We start from the raw sequence: 20,258 nt of genomic DNA, 5'->3' as shown, positions 1-20,258 counted from the left end.
GGATGTGTAGTTGTAAATTTGAAAATAGGGTAAGGAGCTCTGCTGCCCTTTTGGGTGTATTATGAAAGTGCTCTTTTTTTTGTCTCGTGTTGATGGCATGATTTTCATTATTTTCTCATGGAACCCTTTCTTGGCTTTACTTCACTGTTTTTTTTAATGAAAAGATATCCTCCACTTTTATAATAGTCCCAGATAAACGCATCTTTAAATAATGAACGGTGATTCTGTAAAACTAGGATTGGAGCCACTAGATTTACTCCTTCATCAAGCATATGTAGCTAATAATAACCAGTGCATAGCGGAGGTACTACTAGACATACGTGGGCTACAATGATATTTTCAACTGATTTTTAATGCCATTATATATATATATATATATATATATATATCCACACTTTATGGCTCTGGCTAACTGGAGCCCCCTTGCAGGATGTTGGATGGAGCCACAACACCACTGTGCCAAAACACTCCCAGGACCCAAAGTTTTCCGGTGGTGATCCAGAGACAAGGAGAGAAACCCAGAGAGTTCCCAGGTATGGTGGTTAGGTTGACAGCTATAGCAAGCAGAGTTCTAATCTGACTTATCTTATGTTTAATAATATATTTCATAATCAAGTATAACTCTCATTGCACATCACAGCACAATCTGCTAGTACCTTATAAATAATAAAAATCCCTCAGGTAGGCAACAACCGGCTCATATCACCAATGCATTTACTTTTCATTAAGCCTGGAGTCCATACGCAACCCAAAGCTAATTTCACCACCCCAGCTGAACCCAAATTAAGTCTGTATAACACTACTTAATTACATGAGTCTGCACAGATTTTATAGATGGAAAATTCATTTTAGTATCAATGTATTGATTCCTGTGCATAGTATTAGAGTGACTGTTGCATTGTAATGCTAAAAAGATACTTATTCAATAAGAATAAATGCAATTTTTTTTATACTTTTTAATTATTTTTTTTTTATATTAACCTAAATTACATTACATTTTTTTAAATAGTGCCACCAGATTCCATAGGGCTCAGTAAAAATATTTAATAAAGACAAATGACAATTTCTTTAACTCACGGTTTGTGAACTTACAATCCATTGATGTGATGTAAGGACTATTAAGTGTGATGTAAAGGCTAGTATTTAATATGCATTCTTCATTCTTGTTTCTAAAATATGCAGCTGATACGGCCACATCAAATGTAAGAGGTTTCTTTTTAACTCAAATATAAAGAGACAGACTAACATTAATCAGGGAATAGTAAAGTGAGTTCTAGTAGCAACCCATCTAACATTACAGATTTATTGTCCTGTGAATAGCATAAATAGAAACATAGCATTTGACAGCAGATAAGGACCATCTAGTCTGCCTGTTTTTCTGATGTAAAGTCCTTGTTCTTGTCTCAGATTCAGGATAGCTTTATGCCTATCCCTTGCATGTTTAAATTACATTTCTGTGTTGGCCCCTACCACTTCCGCTTGGAGGTTGTTCCACTTATTTACCCCCTTTCACTAAAGTCATCTCTGCACATGTGCAGTTCTTTCTTTTATGTCGCTGACAACAGATGTGGCTATGAAAACAGCAGATGGTACCAACGTGAGCGAAAGGGAGAGGGCTCCTCTGTTTTTTCTTCTATATGACTCATAGTTTATGATGCCAAATGCCCGACAGGTATCATTCTTCGTCATCCACACATTCTGCTCTTTCTTTCTTCCATCCTAAATGAGGTCTGGTTCTTATTTTACTTATTTTTGCTGTGACCTCTGAGAACTTGAATTGCGAATCAGTGAGAGGCCACAACAACGTGACATGGGCAACTTATTTTATCAACTTGCTTTTCATGTTGCTAATAATAGAACTGTCAGCAGCTGGATACTGATATTATTACAAGCCGTCAGAACAATAATAAAAGAAATACTAAATGTTATATCAGTCTCAGCAGCGTCCCATGGGATAGATATCACTGAACATTGATAGGCCTTTATTCTTTTTAACTTTAATAGCAACGTCATGGTCTGTACTTGAAACTTCAAATTGATTGCCTTCTTGGATAGAAGCACTTTCCCCTAGGTACATGGATTTCGGGAACCCTTCATAATTACTTTATCACATAGGGAAGACCATTGAGTCCAGTCCTTCCTTGAGTTGAGTTGACATGTGACCCTCAAGTCTTCATCGATGTAGGCTACATCACCAGCTAAAGGGCACATGTTTTTATATTTTTTAAAAAATAGGTATGATCAAAAGAAAAGCTTATATATATAATATATAGCTTATCTGTTAGAGGTCTGGCTCTTCGCCCTCTGTAGTGGAAGCTCACTTGCTAGTAGTGTTGGGTTGTGTGATGTTGCATTCGCATCTCCTGCATACAGTAGCCCAGGTAGTATGCTAGGGGTGAGGAGACCTATTAACCCAATAAAGCAACAGGTTTATTGGTTTCATGGGAACCTAGACACATCTAGTTTGCCTAATTGGTAATCAGGCTCTTCTTTAAAACATCATCTCTTTCAAACTATCCGATCTGTTTCTATGTTACATGTAATAGCATGCATAGACATACTTAATCTCTCATATCAATAAAGAAACTCTTTTAAGGGATGATGTGTTTCTTTGAAAATAATATATCACTGAACTAGAAAAAAATGAAAGATGCTTTTTTAAAAAAAAAATCGAAAAGCTTTATATTGGAACGTAAAAGGTTTTATTATACCCAAAGAAGAATGACATCCAAAATGTTTGCAATTACATATACCATATTTGCTTGAATATAAGACAAGGTTTTTTTCAGAGCAAATGCTAAGATCCAGATCCCCCGCAGCACTGCAGGGGACCTGGATCCTCCTCTCTGACAGCCGGTGGACGTCTCTGCGATGCGCACAGACAACCTCTGCTTCTGCTGGTCGTCTATGATGGAGCACCAGCGTGACATGACCTTCTGGTGCGCCACCATAGAAGCCCCGGTGGAAGTGCCGGGCAGTAGCAATCGCACAGACGTCCACCAGCTGCCCCCACTAGACACCAGGGAGTCTGGAGCACTGGGGACAAGTCTGGGGATGTATTGGTAAGTCTGGGAGGCAGAGTGGCATATAGGGGGTATAAGGCATATCTGGGTGCAGAGTGGCATATCAGGGGGCAGAGTGGCAAGCCTGGGGGCAGATGTGCATAACTGGGAGGCAGGTTGGCAAATAAAAGGAAATAAAAACAAGAAATGCAAATATGGTATATGTCTTTAAAGTCAGTAAAGGAAAGGTCAGACTATTTATTTCCATGCAATTATCTTTCGGGGCTTCAGGCAGTCACATATTAGCTACAGAAGCACATTAAGCTTATAAAGATGAGGTGCGGTATATTATCTTTATAGTAGGTTATAGTAGGCTAGACTGGACCATGATAGCAAGTCCTTCTCTGCCTCTGCAGATACCTAGGAGTGTACCGAGGGATAGGGAACATGTTCTATGAAATAGCTAGCTGGGAACCTGGGAACCTGGATACCTGGGAACTTCTGAGCTCCTGCTACCTGCTGATGTCAGCGAGGTAGGGAGCATGTCAGGGCGAGGAGCGGTGCATGTCAGGACCCCGATCCCACGGGTTTTGACCTGGAGAACTGGAAAAGCGGTGCATCACCTGGAGATCTCTGGGTTTGACCAGTTCCCAGGTATGGAGATTAGGGATTTATGTTAGTATCCTGCCAAGTTGGGCCTGAATTAGTGAGTGACTGCTCAAACGATCTACAGTATATCTATATTACTTTTAATTTTAGTTCCTTAAGTTTTGGTTTGTAGTTCTACATTTTATGAGGACAGAAATGGGGGGCACAGACAGTGCTCCTAGTAAAACATCTACTTGGAAAGCTATTTTTGCTCCAACAAAGCTGCTTGAAACATCTACCTTAATAGCCAAACATAACCAAGAATTAGTCAGAAAAGAGAGTATAGAAAGAAATCTGAACATGTGTCATGAAAGCGCTACACTGATAAACACAAGAACATAATAAACATACATATGCATACACACAAGCATACACAAATATGCACTCATACAGAGACATCCCAACATACATAAACGTCAGCTCTCATACACGTAGATCCCTACCGTATATATCCGCTTCTTTGACTGTAGACTGCTGACTGGGGGATCCTGACACAGTAACGCTGTACCTAACATGGACCTTCTTACTGGATGAACCTGTCACATGGCAGAAAATGCCTCTGTGTCTATGCATATACCCCTGCTACAGGAGAGTGTCCCAATGCAACAACTAGGACCACACATTTTGCAGCTCAACCAGCACTAAATGATTGCTCTTTAATGAAGGAAAATATATCAATGGCAGACTTCCAATTTTGTTAATTAGCACAAATGTCCTAAAACGAGGAGGGACCCCAACAAAATAAATGAAAACAAAGTACTCTCTCTCACACTCTCACTCAATCCCTCACACACTCTCATTCACACTCTCTCACACTCTTATTGTCAATGTCTCCTTTCCTGCAGCTCCGCTTTTTCTCTTGCCCCTTCTGTCTTCTTTCTTTTTTTGCTTCTCCCCGGTATCGCTTCATAAACCTGGCCTTCCGGAGCACTTCTGCAAAAGGGTGGAGCCTCTGGCCACACCTTCTTCCCCTATTAGAGAAATGGGGGAGAGACTGTACCTGTGACTAAGGTGAGGGACAACAAATTTGGTTTACCAATGGAAAAAGGCCTCAGAATTTCGGTCCATTTGCACAATGAATGCATTAAAAAGGCACAGTAGCAAGTGAAGGCCCCTTGCCACCAAAGGCCCTGTGACAAATAACCTTTTGCTTTATCCTTAATCCAGCCCAGAGGGGATCTATAGCCTTTATGGTGTTTATTATAACTAAATTATGTATTTAAACTGCATATAACTTGTACTTTTGTTTTTTTAGTGTAATTGTTATGAAGGTATTTAATTTACTTGTTTACTTTGGGAAAGTCAACATCAATCAGCAATGTAACAATAGAGAGGAGATAAATCAATATGGAGGAATAATTATGCTTATCCCTGCTGCGCCCAGTGGTTTACACATATGGTGAGTTTCTAACACGTATATATTTTTTATTTAAAAACAATAAATGAAAGATTGGGGAAAAAAATGTGTTTTAAAGAGACACAATCTATGTTTACATAGAAACATCAAGCTAGTGGCTTGAAGGCAGATCAAATGGGTTCTGGTAGGAATGATGTGATAAGTGTATGTAGATAGGGGAGAACATAGAAGCAGATGGTGGGAGGTGAGGTTAAGCAAACAGAGAGAAAACAGATGTGAAAAACAGAGGGGAAAAGAAATTATGTAAGACAAGAAAAGGATGGTTTAGATAGAGTATCAAGAAATGAAAAATTCAATGGAAAGCGAGAACAAAAACACTGTGAAAATATTACATTAAGGAAGAAGGGAGAACGTTGTGTTTTCCTTTCAACATGGCAGGCCTCTTCATCTTCACTTAATCAGTCTTGTCTAAGACATGAAAGATGGCACCCTTCCTTGTCACACAGTCCTAGGAGAAACTACACAGTACACTGATAACAAAAGTCCGATCAAATGTCAGCTGGTGAGAAAAATCATTAGTGATACAAATGGAGGCCACTTGTAACTTTTTCCATAACTGAAGGGGAACTGTCACATTAGAGATTATCCACAATCCAAATTATTAGACCCACTACAGAAGTCAGTTTTGTTTCTCTTTTCACATTCGTGTTGTGCTCCTTTTGACTAAAGGTATTTTGTACTCTAACACCAGACTTTTTGGCAATTTTTTTTGTTTGTTCGAATATTAATATATTAAAACAAATAGTATAGGGAATAAAAACCTGAATTTCCTGCGCAACTGGTATTTTTGTGTAATTATGGAAAAATAAAGTCAAACAATTGTTTTCCTTCTATTTTATTGATTTTACAGATTTATTCAATGCAAAATAAAATAAAAAAAACACAAACATGTCAAGCTAGTGTTTTATCACAATGGCGGGTATATACATAGGAGTCAACGTAAAATAAACCTCCACTACATGACAACCACACCAAAATTGTATGGCAATATACAAAACGCAAATGTTAACTTTACATAGTAACATGTGTGCAGCGTCAGATGATACAAAATGAAAGAAGGAAAGAATAAAGAAGGGAAGTAAAAAAAAAAGTGGTGAGTGGAGAGTAAAGAAGACTGGGAGGACAGACAGGGAAGAGACAGGGAGAGTAAAGAAGATACAGCAAACCTTAGCTGCAATTAGAACATGAGTGGGTCATTTACAATGGGGGGAAGGCAGGTCATTTGGAAACATGTCTAAAAGAGCCACTTCTATAACATTATGAATGGTAGCAGGAATTAACCAACAAATCAATTTTAAGATATCTGTCCAGAATCGTTGTATATTGGGGCAGCTTCACCATATTGTGCCTCCAACATGGGGGGGTAGGGAAAAACCTGGCAAGTCTAGAAGGCATATGGTACCAACGGAACTTTTCTAACGGTTTCCAAATGAGTTGTATTCTTGGAGACTCCTTGTATTGTCACTAAGGCCTGAAACCAAGAATGGGGTTCATAGGTCTGGCCAATGTCCTCCTCCTCCTACCACGCCTCCATATATGGAAGCTTTACGCCGGTCCTATGGTCCATCAAATCCGCGTAGCAAATAGAGATAGCTTTAAGTGTGTTAGACACTTGATGAGAGAGCTTGATCAGTGTAGTGTTGGTAGTTTGGATGGGAGCATCTGCCATATTCTTTTGTAGAGCCGCACAAATCTGGAGATGTTTGAAGAAGTCCTGCCATTGGTCAGAGGAGAGGTTGCACAGTTCCTGGACACTTTCCATATGACCTTGTGTGATTAGTTGCGAGATGGAGTGTACCCCATTCTGAATCCAGTTATCCAGAGGCACTTGTGGGAGAAGAGGATCTAAAGCAGGTAGTAGAGAAATATCTGTAAAGATCGAAGGAAACAGCAACAGATGTTGCTCCGTAAGAGCCTAAGCAAAGCTGGTTGAAGAGGTTTGGGAAGCCAAAGGAGGTCCCCGAGGAAGTACGGATGGGTAAATGTGTTTTCTTCATGGGTCAACCCATGCTACTTGGTTCGAATCCGATAAAAGCAAGAGTGTTTGTACAAGGGTAGTGGCTATATAATAATTTCAATATCAGGGCTAGCCAATAGTTTTGGGCGGTGTAGAGTTTTCTCTGCAATTCTTGGTCGTTGTTGCACCATATGAACTTAGTGAGCCGAGCATGAATCTTTTGTTGGAAAGATGCTGGCACAGGAATAGGAAGGTTAAGGTTACGCTTACCCAGTCCAGGATATTTCAAGCTTTGAGCATTTATTCAGATCTTCACGAATCTTATTCCATAAAGGCAATAGATGGTTTGAAAGAGAAAGACTTTAAAGACCAGGTTATGGGAATTCCCAAATAAGATATAAAGTCTGCACACCAGGAATAAGCAAAGTGAGAGAGTTAGTTTACCAGAGGATAACCATGCTGAGAGCTTGGGATCTACTCCAGCTAATCTTATAATAGGAAGCTGCTCCAAATAAGTCAAGAAGAGCATGTAGGTTGGACAGGGTTCAGTAAGGGTTAGCATTAAATCATTTGCATAAAGGATGATTTGGAATTCTGTTGACTAAATTGTGAATCCCTTAACGTATGTAAGTATGTCCCCTTCAGCATATTAAGATATTCTGGACGATGATTCCAACTTTGTAGGAACCGTTTGGGGAAGGGTCTTTTCCATTCCAATATAAATCCAATGCTTTATGGCACATGCCCATATATCCCATATTTGTGGTAGCCTTGCCAACAAAGCTTGCATATTAAAGTACTTTGTAAATATTTTAATATACCCTCATTAAGCCTGTAAAATAAATAAAAAATTAAGTTACTTAAGGAAAAGCTGCAGTTCCAGTGCAGCTGGCCAACTCCCATTCAGTTGTCTACTGAATGGCTACCTGAAGACTGACTGTGTCTTGTTTGGCCAAACACATCTGCTACATTTAAATTAGATGGGGGGGAGGGATAATGGGGGGAGGCAAATGAATATGTGAGATTCTGCAGAATCCCTCCATGTGTTTACAAGGGATACCACAGGAAAGTTTAAAGGGACCATTCAGCTATCGTATGTGTTAAAGTGCATATGTTAGCTGGGGTGGATACACATCCGCACATTGCGTACAAATGTGTGTATTTTTTTAAGGTGTTTTAATGATAATACGCTTATCAGTAAATGATTGCTGTGCTGAGTTATCTAATGGCGCTCTATAAAATTAAAACTAAAAATAAGTAATAATAATCAGACTTTTTAGGAAAACTGTTTTGCTTTTCATTACAAAAACTGAGTTAGACATTTACAGGTTAAGTAGGCTGGAGTACGATGATTTCTATGAAATTTCTGATCTTGTTGAAGGGCTCCTTTGTTCATTGTATAGTACATGTTACCATCAAGGATGGGGGTTGAGCGAAAGAACGTGACACAAAGAATATTTGTTAGCCATATGTTCCTTAATTATATATTAATGAACTTATTTTTATGCAAATTATTCTTTCATACGACAAGTGTCCTAGATATCTGTGCAAGACCCAGAATACCTGCTCCATATTTATGCGGTCCAAGCGTTACCCCACATGGGGTGACTTTACGGTACTAAATCTGTCATTCAAACAAGCCAACATCAAAGCGGCAGGCAATTGTACAAGCGCACAAGCGAAGCCAGACAGCGCGTGTCTTGCTTGCAGGTATCTGAAACCTTTTTGTGTACGTTCCATGTATAGCAACAGGCTTCTCATATAAAGAGGACTTTATGTAGCACTTACACCCTGACTGGCACCTTTCTGTGCTGCTTTTATGGCGTTTCTATGCATTCCCTGCCTGTAAATGGGTTTTGGACAAGCCTGGATTGTGCCTATTAAGTGAGTCATCTGCCAAATGTGTTATGGGCTGGTTTGTTAGCGTTGCACGTGGCTGGACTTGTCCGCCGGGCTGAATGGTGTCAGCCATCCCTGCTAAAGTCAGTGGAGCAGACATGGCGTTCCTTGGGTGGATGTCACGAAACCACTCTATTGTTGTAAGAAGATAATTTGCATGACTCTACAAAGTGAGTCAGTGTAGTTTTTGTGTGCGGGTGCGCATTAAATAAAAAATGATTTACTGTGACCCCTAAATCATGGGCTGCTTATGTTCCTTAAGATATGATTTGGGAACCTTTCATTCTACATGCTACATAACTGACACCATGAGGACTAAACTATGGAAATAATCAATCTTCATAGCCTCTGACATCGGAATTCCTCAAATACCTTACATAGATTCGTCTGCAAGAGCGCAGATAGCTGTCTATCACTTACCGGTGCATGACTAGAAGATACGCTTTGTTGAAACACTTTAAACAGGAGAGAAAACACGTGTATAATGTGGCGAAACTGAAGTGTGCCGGAAATGGTAGGGCGTCTTGGAGGAGTACACCCTTGGGGCTCTTTTTCTTATTTAAGATCAACACCGGATTCCCATTTTCCCACAGTTTGACAGCTGGGGAGGAGCTCGTTGACAGATCTGACAAAGAGGACAAATTGAGCATTTTATGTGTTATGTGTTAAAGGGATTATAATGGTTTCCAGAATGGACCATAAACGTGTGGCTCAGAACATCATATCGGATGTGGTCAAGGTTTTTTTTTTTAAATACATTCTCCTATAAAAGTGAAGAGAAAACAAAATAAAGATGGAAATATATTGTAAGGAGCTACACACTCATCAAATAGATGACAAGATCAATGGCACATAAATGAAACATACAATCATCTGCTGTAACACATCAAAGGATATTAATGGACAACGCAAATAAGTCTGTTATTCACATTTTGAGCTGTATCAGCACCAAGAACAAAATAGCAAATGTGGCATAGTGGAGATAATTTGCCAGTTTGTAATGAATAATATTCAATTTTTTCATAAATTTCTTTTTTCATCCCGTTTCACAGCTCAGTTCATGAGCAGCAAGGATTATCCTTTAAAGCAGCGTTAACTCTTACCTGCCTTACCCGTGATTGCCAATAGTGTACAACCGCTTCTGTATACCAGGCCAAGTTGCATTTCCTCCTGAATACATTAGATCTGACTGGTATTGCCTGTGTGACTAATCCTAAACACATTACTTTGGCCCGGCAGTGATTTATTATAGTGTTTATACCACTTTACACTTACCCTCTGAAATTTTCACTGGTTTGTTTCTTTAGACACAACTTTTATTTTCTCAATCTTCCTTTTAAAGCTCCCGGGGCATATTCAGCTTCTACCAAAGGAGCGGAGAACATTAATGGGGATTAAGAGTCATGAAAAATGACCTCGCACTTTGGTGACATGCAGCGCCGGATCAAGACTCCTGAAGACCCTATGACATTTATTAGCCATAACCTTTTATATGGGGAAGGGGGATTTCCCTGGTGGTCCCAGGTGATCCCATTGATCAGCTCATAGTTGGTACAGTTACACAGAAAATGATGTCACATTTTGTAACATTTTACATAGTTACAAATCTACTCTGCCCTTAATCAGTCCTCATCTTAGATTCAGCATAGCTTTACGCCTATGCCATGCATTTTAAATTTCCTCGATGTATTATCCTCTACCACTTCTGATGGGAGGCTATTCCATTTATCTACTACTCTCTCAGTAAAGTTCCTTACTTTACATCTAAGCTTTTGATCCTCTAGTTTTAACATTCCTCCTCTGAAATAAACTTCCCTCCTGTACTTAAGTATTTAAATGGTTCTAATACGTACGCAGACAATTCTTGGGGATGCTAAGGGAAATAGCTGAAACTACATTCACTGCACAGTGCATCATCAGGCTCATCAAACCTTCTAACATCCCTTTACTCTAATCTGGATTGGTTTCCTGCATAACATTTTGGGTCTCCCATTGGCGTGGGCATATTACGGAGCACATGTGTGTTTTCCGAATCCATCAGGACAGTGAAAAGCTACTGAATGGGAGGAAACCAGAGTGAAATCAGAGGAACGGGGTAAGTTCTTGAAACATTCAGTATTTTTACGACGAGCCAGGAATCCAAAAAACTAATACTGTCCCTTTAAATGAGAGCTAGAACGTAATAACGCTCATTCTTTAAGTCTGTTTTTTTGGGGGACATTTCCTCCTTAATTATCAAAGGCTCAAATTTCTAACGGGGGTATGATTAGCTTCTAATGCTGAAGTTCCTTTTTTTCTCGCATCCTGGATATTTCTAAACAACCAAGTGGAAAGTGTCTGCATATCTAGAACCATGATGGTACCTGTAAGAACCATCAGGATTATTAGCAGGTTCTAGAGCTTTTGCCACGTCTAGAACACATCTGTCTGGTAACTGGCCAAGCTACCCACAAGTATCATAAAGTATTAAAAGTGGTAGATTCTCTCTCTATCAACACCTAACTTATAGACACACCAGGGAACTTTCTCAATGAGTGACTCTTCAAAAATTATCCCTTTAATAGCCCGTAGATGATCTCTAGATTGTCAGCTCCTTTGAGCAGGAACGTCCTCACCTGTTTTTCTTTTCTTTTAAATCAAACTTTTATGTTATATACTACTTGTAAAGTCCTGTCTACCCATTGTACAGCCCTACAGAGTACGATGGCGCTATATATATAATAATAATAGAGAAGATTCTGAAATTGGGGCAAAAACCCTGAGACTCCGGGTATAAAGATGTAGTCAGTGCATTTGCCTATGTTAATGTATTTATGATCAGAAGGAGCTGGCATGTGCATCAGCCAATCAGTGATCGCGTTGCTATATTATACTTCACATAGTATTTAATGTATAGAAGCGCTTGCCATAACCCGGCTTCCTCTGCACTGGCTGTGTGTATATCGCACACATAGTAGGAGCGTGTCATGCACCTTTCCGGTGTCCGCTTCCCTGCACAGGTTCGTCCCCTCCCTGCCAACCCCTGTCTCTGCCAGCCTCGGCCCCTGCCAGCACCCTGGCGGCCCCGGCCCCTGGCAGCCCCGGCCCCTGGCAGCCCCGTGTGCGCAGCCCTCCTCTGCAGGGAGGGGCAGCCGGGTCCTGTGTGCGGGAGAGGGCGGGAGGCAGAGACACTCGCAGGGAGGTAAAGGGAGAAGGAGGAGGACAGACTGAACTTAGAACAACACCCAGGAGAGCACTCATATAAAAACACGGGCGGAAGTCACGCCAGTCACACTGTGCTGCTCCTTGCTGCTCTCGCACTGCGCGTCGTGCCCGGCACACAGAGGTGAGTACTGCGCTACTACTATGCGGCGCTTTTGCACTTTGACACTTCAGTGACCCCCCCCCCCCCCCCCCGGGCCTGCGTTTCTCTCTAGACATGGCTGGTTATGTGGTTGTCCGTGCCGTTGGACGCTGAAGTTTTGCGTCATGCCCCGGGGGGTTGTTTGCATTGGGGGGGCATCCTTACCTGGGTGGTGATGATTGACTGCACTGGGGGATTATGGGTACAGGAGGGGCAGAGGTGTGCGGATCGTACGCCCTGCCTGTCCCAGCACGACCAGAGCTGTAAAGCAGCACATTCCCTGCCTGTTGCTGCCTGCTTGGGATCGCTGACCATTAAGTGAGTGCAGCCAGCCCCCCCCCATCACTGCATCCCCTCTCTTATATTATATACCTAGGACTGGCAACATCTGCCCGTTAACCTCAGGCGCTTAGCTGTAATGTAAGGAAGTTGTAATTTACAGTGAAGGTAGTATGTAAGTGGAACTGCTCCCCAGCAGAGGCTGCAGAGGGAATTTAAACATGCATGGGATAGGCATGAGTCTTTGCATCAGGGATGGGCAGACTTAATGGACTGAATGGTTCTTATCGTCCGTTTTCTTTTTATTGCTAGTATGTGACAAGTGGTGAATAACTATCTGGGTAGCCCGGTGGCTAGCTGCATTGTAAATCACATTCTTATTGTCTTCCTTTAAATTGAGGAAGAAGGAGGCTGGTCCAGAAGTTGGCCTGATCTCTGCTGATTTGGCCCCTGCAATCAGCTGGCCGTAGGCAGCCTGGAGGTTTATTCAATGGCTTCCTGTCTGCCTTACAGTAGTCTTTTACTTAATTGTTCGGCTTATGCTGCTGATTTGGAAGTTTATAGTTGGGGCGGAAAAAAAGGAAGTTACATACTTTTGAAACCGCTTGAAAGACCACTGACCTCTGACGGCTAGCCCAAGGGAAACATTGCATTTTAATTGGGGAAACGGCTAGTGAAAGAAAATCTAGTGGCCCGCACACTCAAAAATTGTTCTTTCTTTCTTAACATCACATTTCTGGATTCTTTACTCAATCCAGCAGGTTGTTCTGAAATAACTCTCAAGACAGGTGTTTATTCTACAATTTGGTTGGCAGTCCCTGTTTATGAGGCTTGTGGCAAAGCGTGGCATGTCCAGGGTGTGTGTGTGTGGGGGGGGTTCTTGATTGGTCGAATTTCTCTTTTCTATTCTTCGCCTTGCATGTGATGCCTTTATACATGTCCTGTCTGTCCACACGTGTGTATGTAGCAGATGTACACGTTGGGTGTGCGCATGCGCAGATCGTGTTAGGGCGAAGCAGGGTTGGGCATACAAGGGTGTGTTTTGTTTCACAATCACAGGGCAGAAAAATGAATGGGACCAGACCTGTTAACCTGTTAGTCGCTGGACGCTGGAGTGTTACATGATATTGCATTATTATTATTATTATTATTATTATATCCTCTAGTATGAAATATAACTAGACTCAGCATTTTGTGACTATTAAGGTAGGAGGTATACCGGCCATACAGACCGTCTGATCCCGGCCAGCGCAGGCATATTGAGGACCCTTTGTTTATTTGGAAGACCTGCCTTGGGGGGGTTTTAATGGGGGAGGGGGATTTTGCCCAAGGGCTGACATTTCTAGGGATATTGACAGCCTAACGTACTTGTGTAACAAACTGAATTAAGTATAAACAAGAAGTAGGAAATGAGGTCACACAACTCCAATTTTTGAGTACAAAAGCCACTGCGTTTCATGTCAATACGTTTTGACTCTTTCATTGCCAGGTTGGATCTGACACTCATACTGGTGAAATACTGCTTTTACTGACATCCGTGTAAAACTGTATCTTGGGTACCGGGTTTATTTTGGGGTTTGCCGTAATTTCACTAATCCGCTAATATTTTTCAACTTTTTATTTACTAAAACGAGCGTTTGCTAGTGAGTTTTCAGGAGTAATGCAGTTTCCACTCCCCATTATCTTCTTCAGGAAGAATTAAGCTAGCTTTGCTAATTACATAGAAACATAGAATGTGACGGCAGATAAGAACCATTCGCCCCATCTAGTCTGCCCATTTCTCCTGATGTAAAGTCTTAAGAACTTAACCAGACCTCGGTCTCGTTATAGCTTCAGGATAGCTTCATGCCTGTCCCTTGCATGTTTAAATTCTCTCGCTGTATTAACCTCTACCACCGGGAGGCTGTTCCCTATATCTACTACCCTCTCAGTCATGTAGGGCTTCATTATAAAATGGTTACACAGTTTCTTAAGATCATGATGATGGAACTGTGCATTATACAAAGCCACCAAGTTCCTCCTGCAGCAGAGACTCTCTATCTTCCCCAACTAGGGAAGAAAAGCAGCCCTGGCACTTTAAGGTCAGTGGCCACTTAATGACGTGCTCGTGGTCACTGACCGGATACACACAGCATCACACCACGTTCTCACACTCGTCCAGGGTACGAACGCTTGTATTGGACCTGAAGAATCCGATCTGCCATAAGTAGGGTAGTGAAGTCAAGTAGTCTGCGCCATCTGGCATCGGCCCAGTTTGCCAGGTGGCCGGTCTGGGCCTGCTTCAGAAGCCCAAGTAATGCATATTTTTGGGCTAATAATTCCCAGATTTTTACTAGCGAGACGATCACCATGCGTTCGCTTTCTGGCAGCACTCCCTGAGAGAGCATTCAACATCGCACCCCATCAGATCGCATGTGGCTCATTAGCCCTCTAGCCAGCTAAAGAGGCAAAAAACGGGTGAGGCCAAGTGGCTCTGTAGATTACTTTATCCAGTTCACAGCATTGAAAAATGAAAGGAATAGCCATATTCCTATAAAAACCCAATTTTTATATTGGGGGTGGGGTTGGGGAACATGTAAAAACAAGAAATCCATCAACTGGTGTATTCTATCTCTTTTAATCAAATAAGTGAAGAACCCGTCGCTATTATTAGAATTGTACGATCACAAGCAAGCAAGATGAAAACCAAAAGCCGTTAAATATTTATTTAATCCCTGTGTGAAAAAAAAGTCAGCAGACTGGTTAAACTGTCTTGTAATCCAAGCAGCTATTAAACAAGTAAGAGGTACGCCATAGGAACTCCCATTTAATGACTATGTTGAGTGGTTTTGAACGTATTGTACGGTTTGTAACCAGGTCTCTTTGGACAGCACTGCGTTAATCTGTTCTTCTCTGCCAACACCTCTATATCTATCCGATCCAGCCCTTCAAATATTTCTCTTTATTTAGGCACACACTTAACATTTATATTAATGACACGCGAGGAGATAATATTTGAGCACCCTCATATTGTTGGCAGAACATTGGATGTTCTTGGATACTCTGTTTTGTTCTAATCACAGTGTATCAAGTGGGGGCTACAAATAATATGAACCTGGACACTGATAACCGTTTCTAAATTTACTCTCTGGCTTTCTTCTGAAGATATGAGAGTATTTTTCTGGAAAGTATAGCGAAGCTCTCAAGTGCATCTTTTTTGACCCATGGTCTTCTGCACCTTGTTCTTCACCCGATGCCCCTCTTTTCTAGGAGCTCAGTCAGAATGTTTGCGTTCTTCAACCGTGAAGATCCCCACGTGTATAAAAACAGCCGAAAAAGATATCTGTAAATAAATATTCATAATGATTAATTTCTATAAATTCTAATTTTATTGATGTAAATACCTATCAGCAGGTTGCAAAGCTCTATGGGAGTCTTGGTAAGGCCTTGCTACCTAAGGATCTCACCCCTAACCTCATCCCCTCGTACAAAATGTGCCCCTTTTTCGGCCATTTGAAATCTTAAGACATGCAGAAAGACTCGGAAATAATTTGGATAATGTTTTTCTCTACTTTAGAAACTTTCAATTGTCTTAGCAAGTCCCATTGAAGCCCTACGATTCCTGCCGTTTTGTGGTTGTGAAGGTATTTTACTTTAAGACGGTCACCAGTTGGAACAGGCTTTATCGTGTAACACTCCCTTTCTCATATGACTTTTCCCATGCATTAAATCACTGCTGCTCTAATTATATATTTTGTCATCTTTTTTTTATTTGCGTATAGTACTTTTTTTTTTTTTTTTTTTTTTTTTTCTTTTTTTTTAACCTCCCCACTATATCTCCTTCCTCGACATCAGAATTTGCCCTGCAACACAAGCTCGGTGACAGATGTGGATTTTTCTTTTCACGTATAAAGCTAGCCTTAATCTAAGACAAGACCACGGAGTGATTACGGTCTGAGCCTTTAGATCAGGAAAAATTATCTGCCGTCAAATTCTAACTCCTACGTTTTTAACGTGTAGATCCGTGTTTTGGGCTGGTTGCCATATTTGCTGTTGCTGAGCTGCCAGCAAAGGCACCACCAACCTACCTTCCACTGCATTTATGTTGCCTTTAGTGTACTTTTTATCACTAGTATCGTATTAAAATAACATTTTAACAGTTGTAGTGTTTAAATATTTCCAGGCAGCTGCATTAAATGTGTTCCAGTCTTACCAAACTGCCTGTGGGAAAACAATAGAATGCCTCGGTCTCATTATCCCAGCCAGACACTCTGACTAATGAAGACCTATGGAGGAACTGACTTGAACCTCCTGAGGCTCGCTTCCTTCTCTGCCTTTTATAAAAGCTTTTCACTGTTACGCCAGTCAGAGACCATACTAGAGCCAACAGTGATCATAGCAAATATTAAACTTGTCTGCCAAAACCACTTTTTTTTTATTTTTTATTTTTTTTAAATAAACTAATTTGTAAGTTTTAAATTGAAATGCTTTAAAAAACTTACAACCATTGGAGTATGTCATAATATTTATTACTGGGCTACCATTTATTTTATAGAATAGACTTTTAGGACAAAATGAAATGTTAGTCCAATAGGAAAAAAAGCAGTTTTACTACATACTGTAATAATCTTCTTTTTAAAAATAAATAATAAAAAAAAAAATTCTGCCAAGATTTTTTGTTTGTAAAACGAAGACGGGACAGTATAAAGAGTAATTTATTATTAATGTTCCTCTTTTGTTGATGTTAGTGTAATATAGTCCTGCGGAATATAGAGGGAAGCGTGTAATTACGATGATTAGACTGTTCGCAACTAATCCAGGGCGGTCCTGCCACAATTAGGGTTTCTTTAATCATTTTTTTTCCCCTGCTTTTTTATGTCATCGAGTCATAATTGGTCCATCATCTGAATTGTTTTGGACAATTAGTAATGCTTAGAGGAAAGGTTAATCACGTCATTAGAACGTGATCAGAAGGCAATTTCAGATTTGTACTTCCTATATTCCATCAAAAGAACAAAGATTTATAGCGCATGATCATAGTTTTTATGTGTTCTTTCAAAGAAATGTGGTTGTCATAGGAACAGGTGTATGTTTTTTTAACACAAGTGTTCTTTTCAAAACTACTCCACGAGCCACCCTGTAAGTCCGGACGAATTGGTAAAATGTTGATGCTTACTGAAATCCATATCAGTGTTACAACCTGCGATCTTGTGTGTCTCTTCTTCAAGAGTTTATTTGACCTCATATCATGTAAAAGAGAATAAAATGCATATATTACCAATAACGTAATAAAAATAAGTAACATATTTACGCAGTTTGTTTGGGTACTTTAAATGGGAAATATCTTAAAAACATAAGAAACGTAAAGGGAACCTCCAGCCATCGTATGGACTTTAAACCCAAGTGTCTAATCACATAAGATAATTACAAGATACTTTGTTGCTGAAGCTGTATGGGACGCTGGCGGTTTCCCTTTAAAAGCCCAAAATTGCTTTTGGTTTTATAAGGAGAAGAACGGGTAACTGTTAAATCAATAATATATTATTTTTGCACTTGTGGGTATTTACACGCAAGATGGAGAAATCGTGAAAACCCATGGCAAACCCAATATTCTCCTCTACTCTTAACGTAAACATGCCTTTTGTATTAACACATTTGTTTGATTTTTAGACATGTAAACTATGCATTTTTATCACATATCCAGGTAAAGATGACTTCTTATAATAATTTCTTTTGCAGGTTATTTTTCACTTTGGAATATACAATTTAACCCTAAGAGAACATGAGCAACTACAGCGTATCTCTGATCGGCCCAGCTCCATGGGGCTTTAGGCTTCAAGGTGGAAAAGACTTCAACATGCCTCTGACTATCTCCAGGGTAAGCACACTTTATGCCAATGGTGTATTTATTCCGATAGACGTCATCCATCACATTGCTTCTAAAGACGGGCCTTGTCCAAATGCTCCAGTCAATTATAGAACTGCTTAGTTGCTTTAAAACATTTAACCCCAGAAAATCTGTTCTGTAAAAATGCTCATTAGTATTGCAGAAATACTTAAATTGGTATTCTTTTCCCATTTTTAATAATCAAATAGGAATCTGAATTACATCCGCTAAAATTATTTTACTTACCTGAACGGGACATGTCAGTGTTATTCTTCGGGGACTGACATTTTAGTGGCATTATTTTTCATCCAAAAAGATATGTTTTGTTTTAGGACATACCCATGCTGGCTGAAGCTTGACATTTTAGGATTTGGTGTTACAGCAATAGGCATAGAGAAGTTAGTATTATCAATACATTATACTCTCAGTATAGTTTTGGGGTCTGTTGTATTCTCTCCCCCCCCCCCCCCCCCGTTAAACACACATGCAGATACATTTGTCAATGTCAGGATTACATTACATCCCATTATTTGGGGATTTGTGAAGTCTTCGAACACCATGGGTTCCTGACGCTTTTAACAAAACTGCACATTCTTTAAAATCAAAAACCTTTGGATTGGATCGTAAAGACGCATTAACACACTGGGGGAATCCCATCTTTGGCCCGAGCTAAGGACCATAATGGAGCTTCGTAGAGGCACAGACTGAAAAGGCTGTTATGAGTACTTGGTTTTTGGATGATCAGTAAAACTTGTACCATTCAACCATGCTTCAGTCCTTACTTACTAGATAGTCCTTTAACTGTTACTGAAGACCTTAGGCTATAAATATTGCTTGTCAAGCAGGGAAAATACTGGAAGGTTGGAAAACTGGATATATATATATTTTTTTTTGCCAAACAATGATGTAAGAACCCAACTTCTAACAGGTGTTTTATGTTGTAATTTGTATGTGGTCTTCTGTCACACTGTTCAGTTATAGTGTAGGGAATCTGGATTTTGGGAAAAGTTTGCAGTGATCTGTATAAATCTGTGAATGATACACACATACACCTCACCACTGAGATATGACTGCTGGGATATTCCCGTTCCGTACTCCAAGACATCTAGTGAATGGCTTTTATTATCAAAGCCATTGGAGTATTTTTCGGTTTGTCGTCTTCTTGGTCCCACATGGGTTTGATTTACTAATGTTGATATGGAAAGCGTAGGAAGGAGGAAATTAGTAGGCACCCATTCTAGGAAAGGGAAGAATGACTGCATACAGCTGGTAACAAGAACAAACTGGACAGGGGAATGCAGAATGGATAGAAAGAAGGTTGTGTGCTCTTTTCGTATAGTCTGCCCTTGCCCCATTCGTTGGAGCGATTGATAGAAGTGTTGGAGAATATTCATCAGTGTAGAGGGTATCAATGGTGAAATAGGTTTGGACCATATATATGCTGTACCTTTGTTTGATTCACATGCGGGATTATAGCCAAGATGGAGTACTATAGTATGACGACTCTAAAAATGTATATTGCTTTCTTCAGGCTTGAACATTAAGTTTATGTTGGCTTTTTCCGAGATCTGCTGTGTGCATTAGCTATTCAGCCTAATAAAGGGCACAATAACTCAAACTTGTTATCACTAGAAAAAATAATCACATTTCCTTTCCTTTTTACATTTTCATTTAGATTTGTTGAAAATGGCTCATAGCCTGCCTTCAAAACACAATTTGAAACACAGTTTTCTTAATTGGAATGCTTGTTTTACCTCAACCTTTTAAAAGGAGATCTAAAAATGTCTAATAGCTCTCTAGAGATTCGTATTTTATTTGTGATCCAGAAACCTTGAATGGATTATCTG

The 20,258-nt window shown here is 40.2% G+C and overlaps 1 protein-coding gene across 1 annotated transcript in view; it reads left to right on the top strand.

Annotated features, from left to right (window-relative positions):
* Positions 1 to 18,306: 18,306 nt before the first annotated feature.
* LOC149284092 (PDZ and LIM domain protein 5-like) overlaps positions 18,307 to 20,258 on the top strand; it is an 80,241-nt gene continuing 78,289 nt past the window's right edge. Inside the window, exon 1 of the mRNA XM_089497144.1 lies at positions 18,307 to 18,402. Within this exon, the coding sequence (XP_089353270.1) occupies positions 18,307 to 18,402 (96 nt within the window). The remainder of the gene's footprint in view (positions 18,403 to 20,258) is intronic.

The sequence above is a fragment of the Sceloporus occidentalis genome, unplaced genomic scaffold (assembly GCF_023333645.1).
Source record: "Sceloporus occidentalis isolate IW3139 unplaced genomic scaffold, rSceOcc1.0.p SCAF_99, whole genome shotgun sequence".
NCBI classification, from domain to species: domain Eukaryota; kingdom Metazoa; phylum Chordata; class Lepidosauria; order Squamata; family Phrynosomatidae; genus Sceloporus; species Sceloporus occidentalis.
The sequence above is the reverse complement of the archived record's forward strand: the minus strand, read 5'-3'. Positions and strand labels throughout refer to the sequence as shown.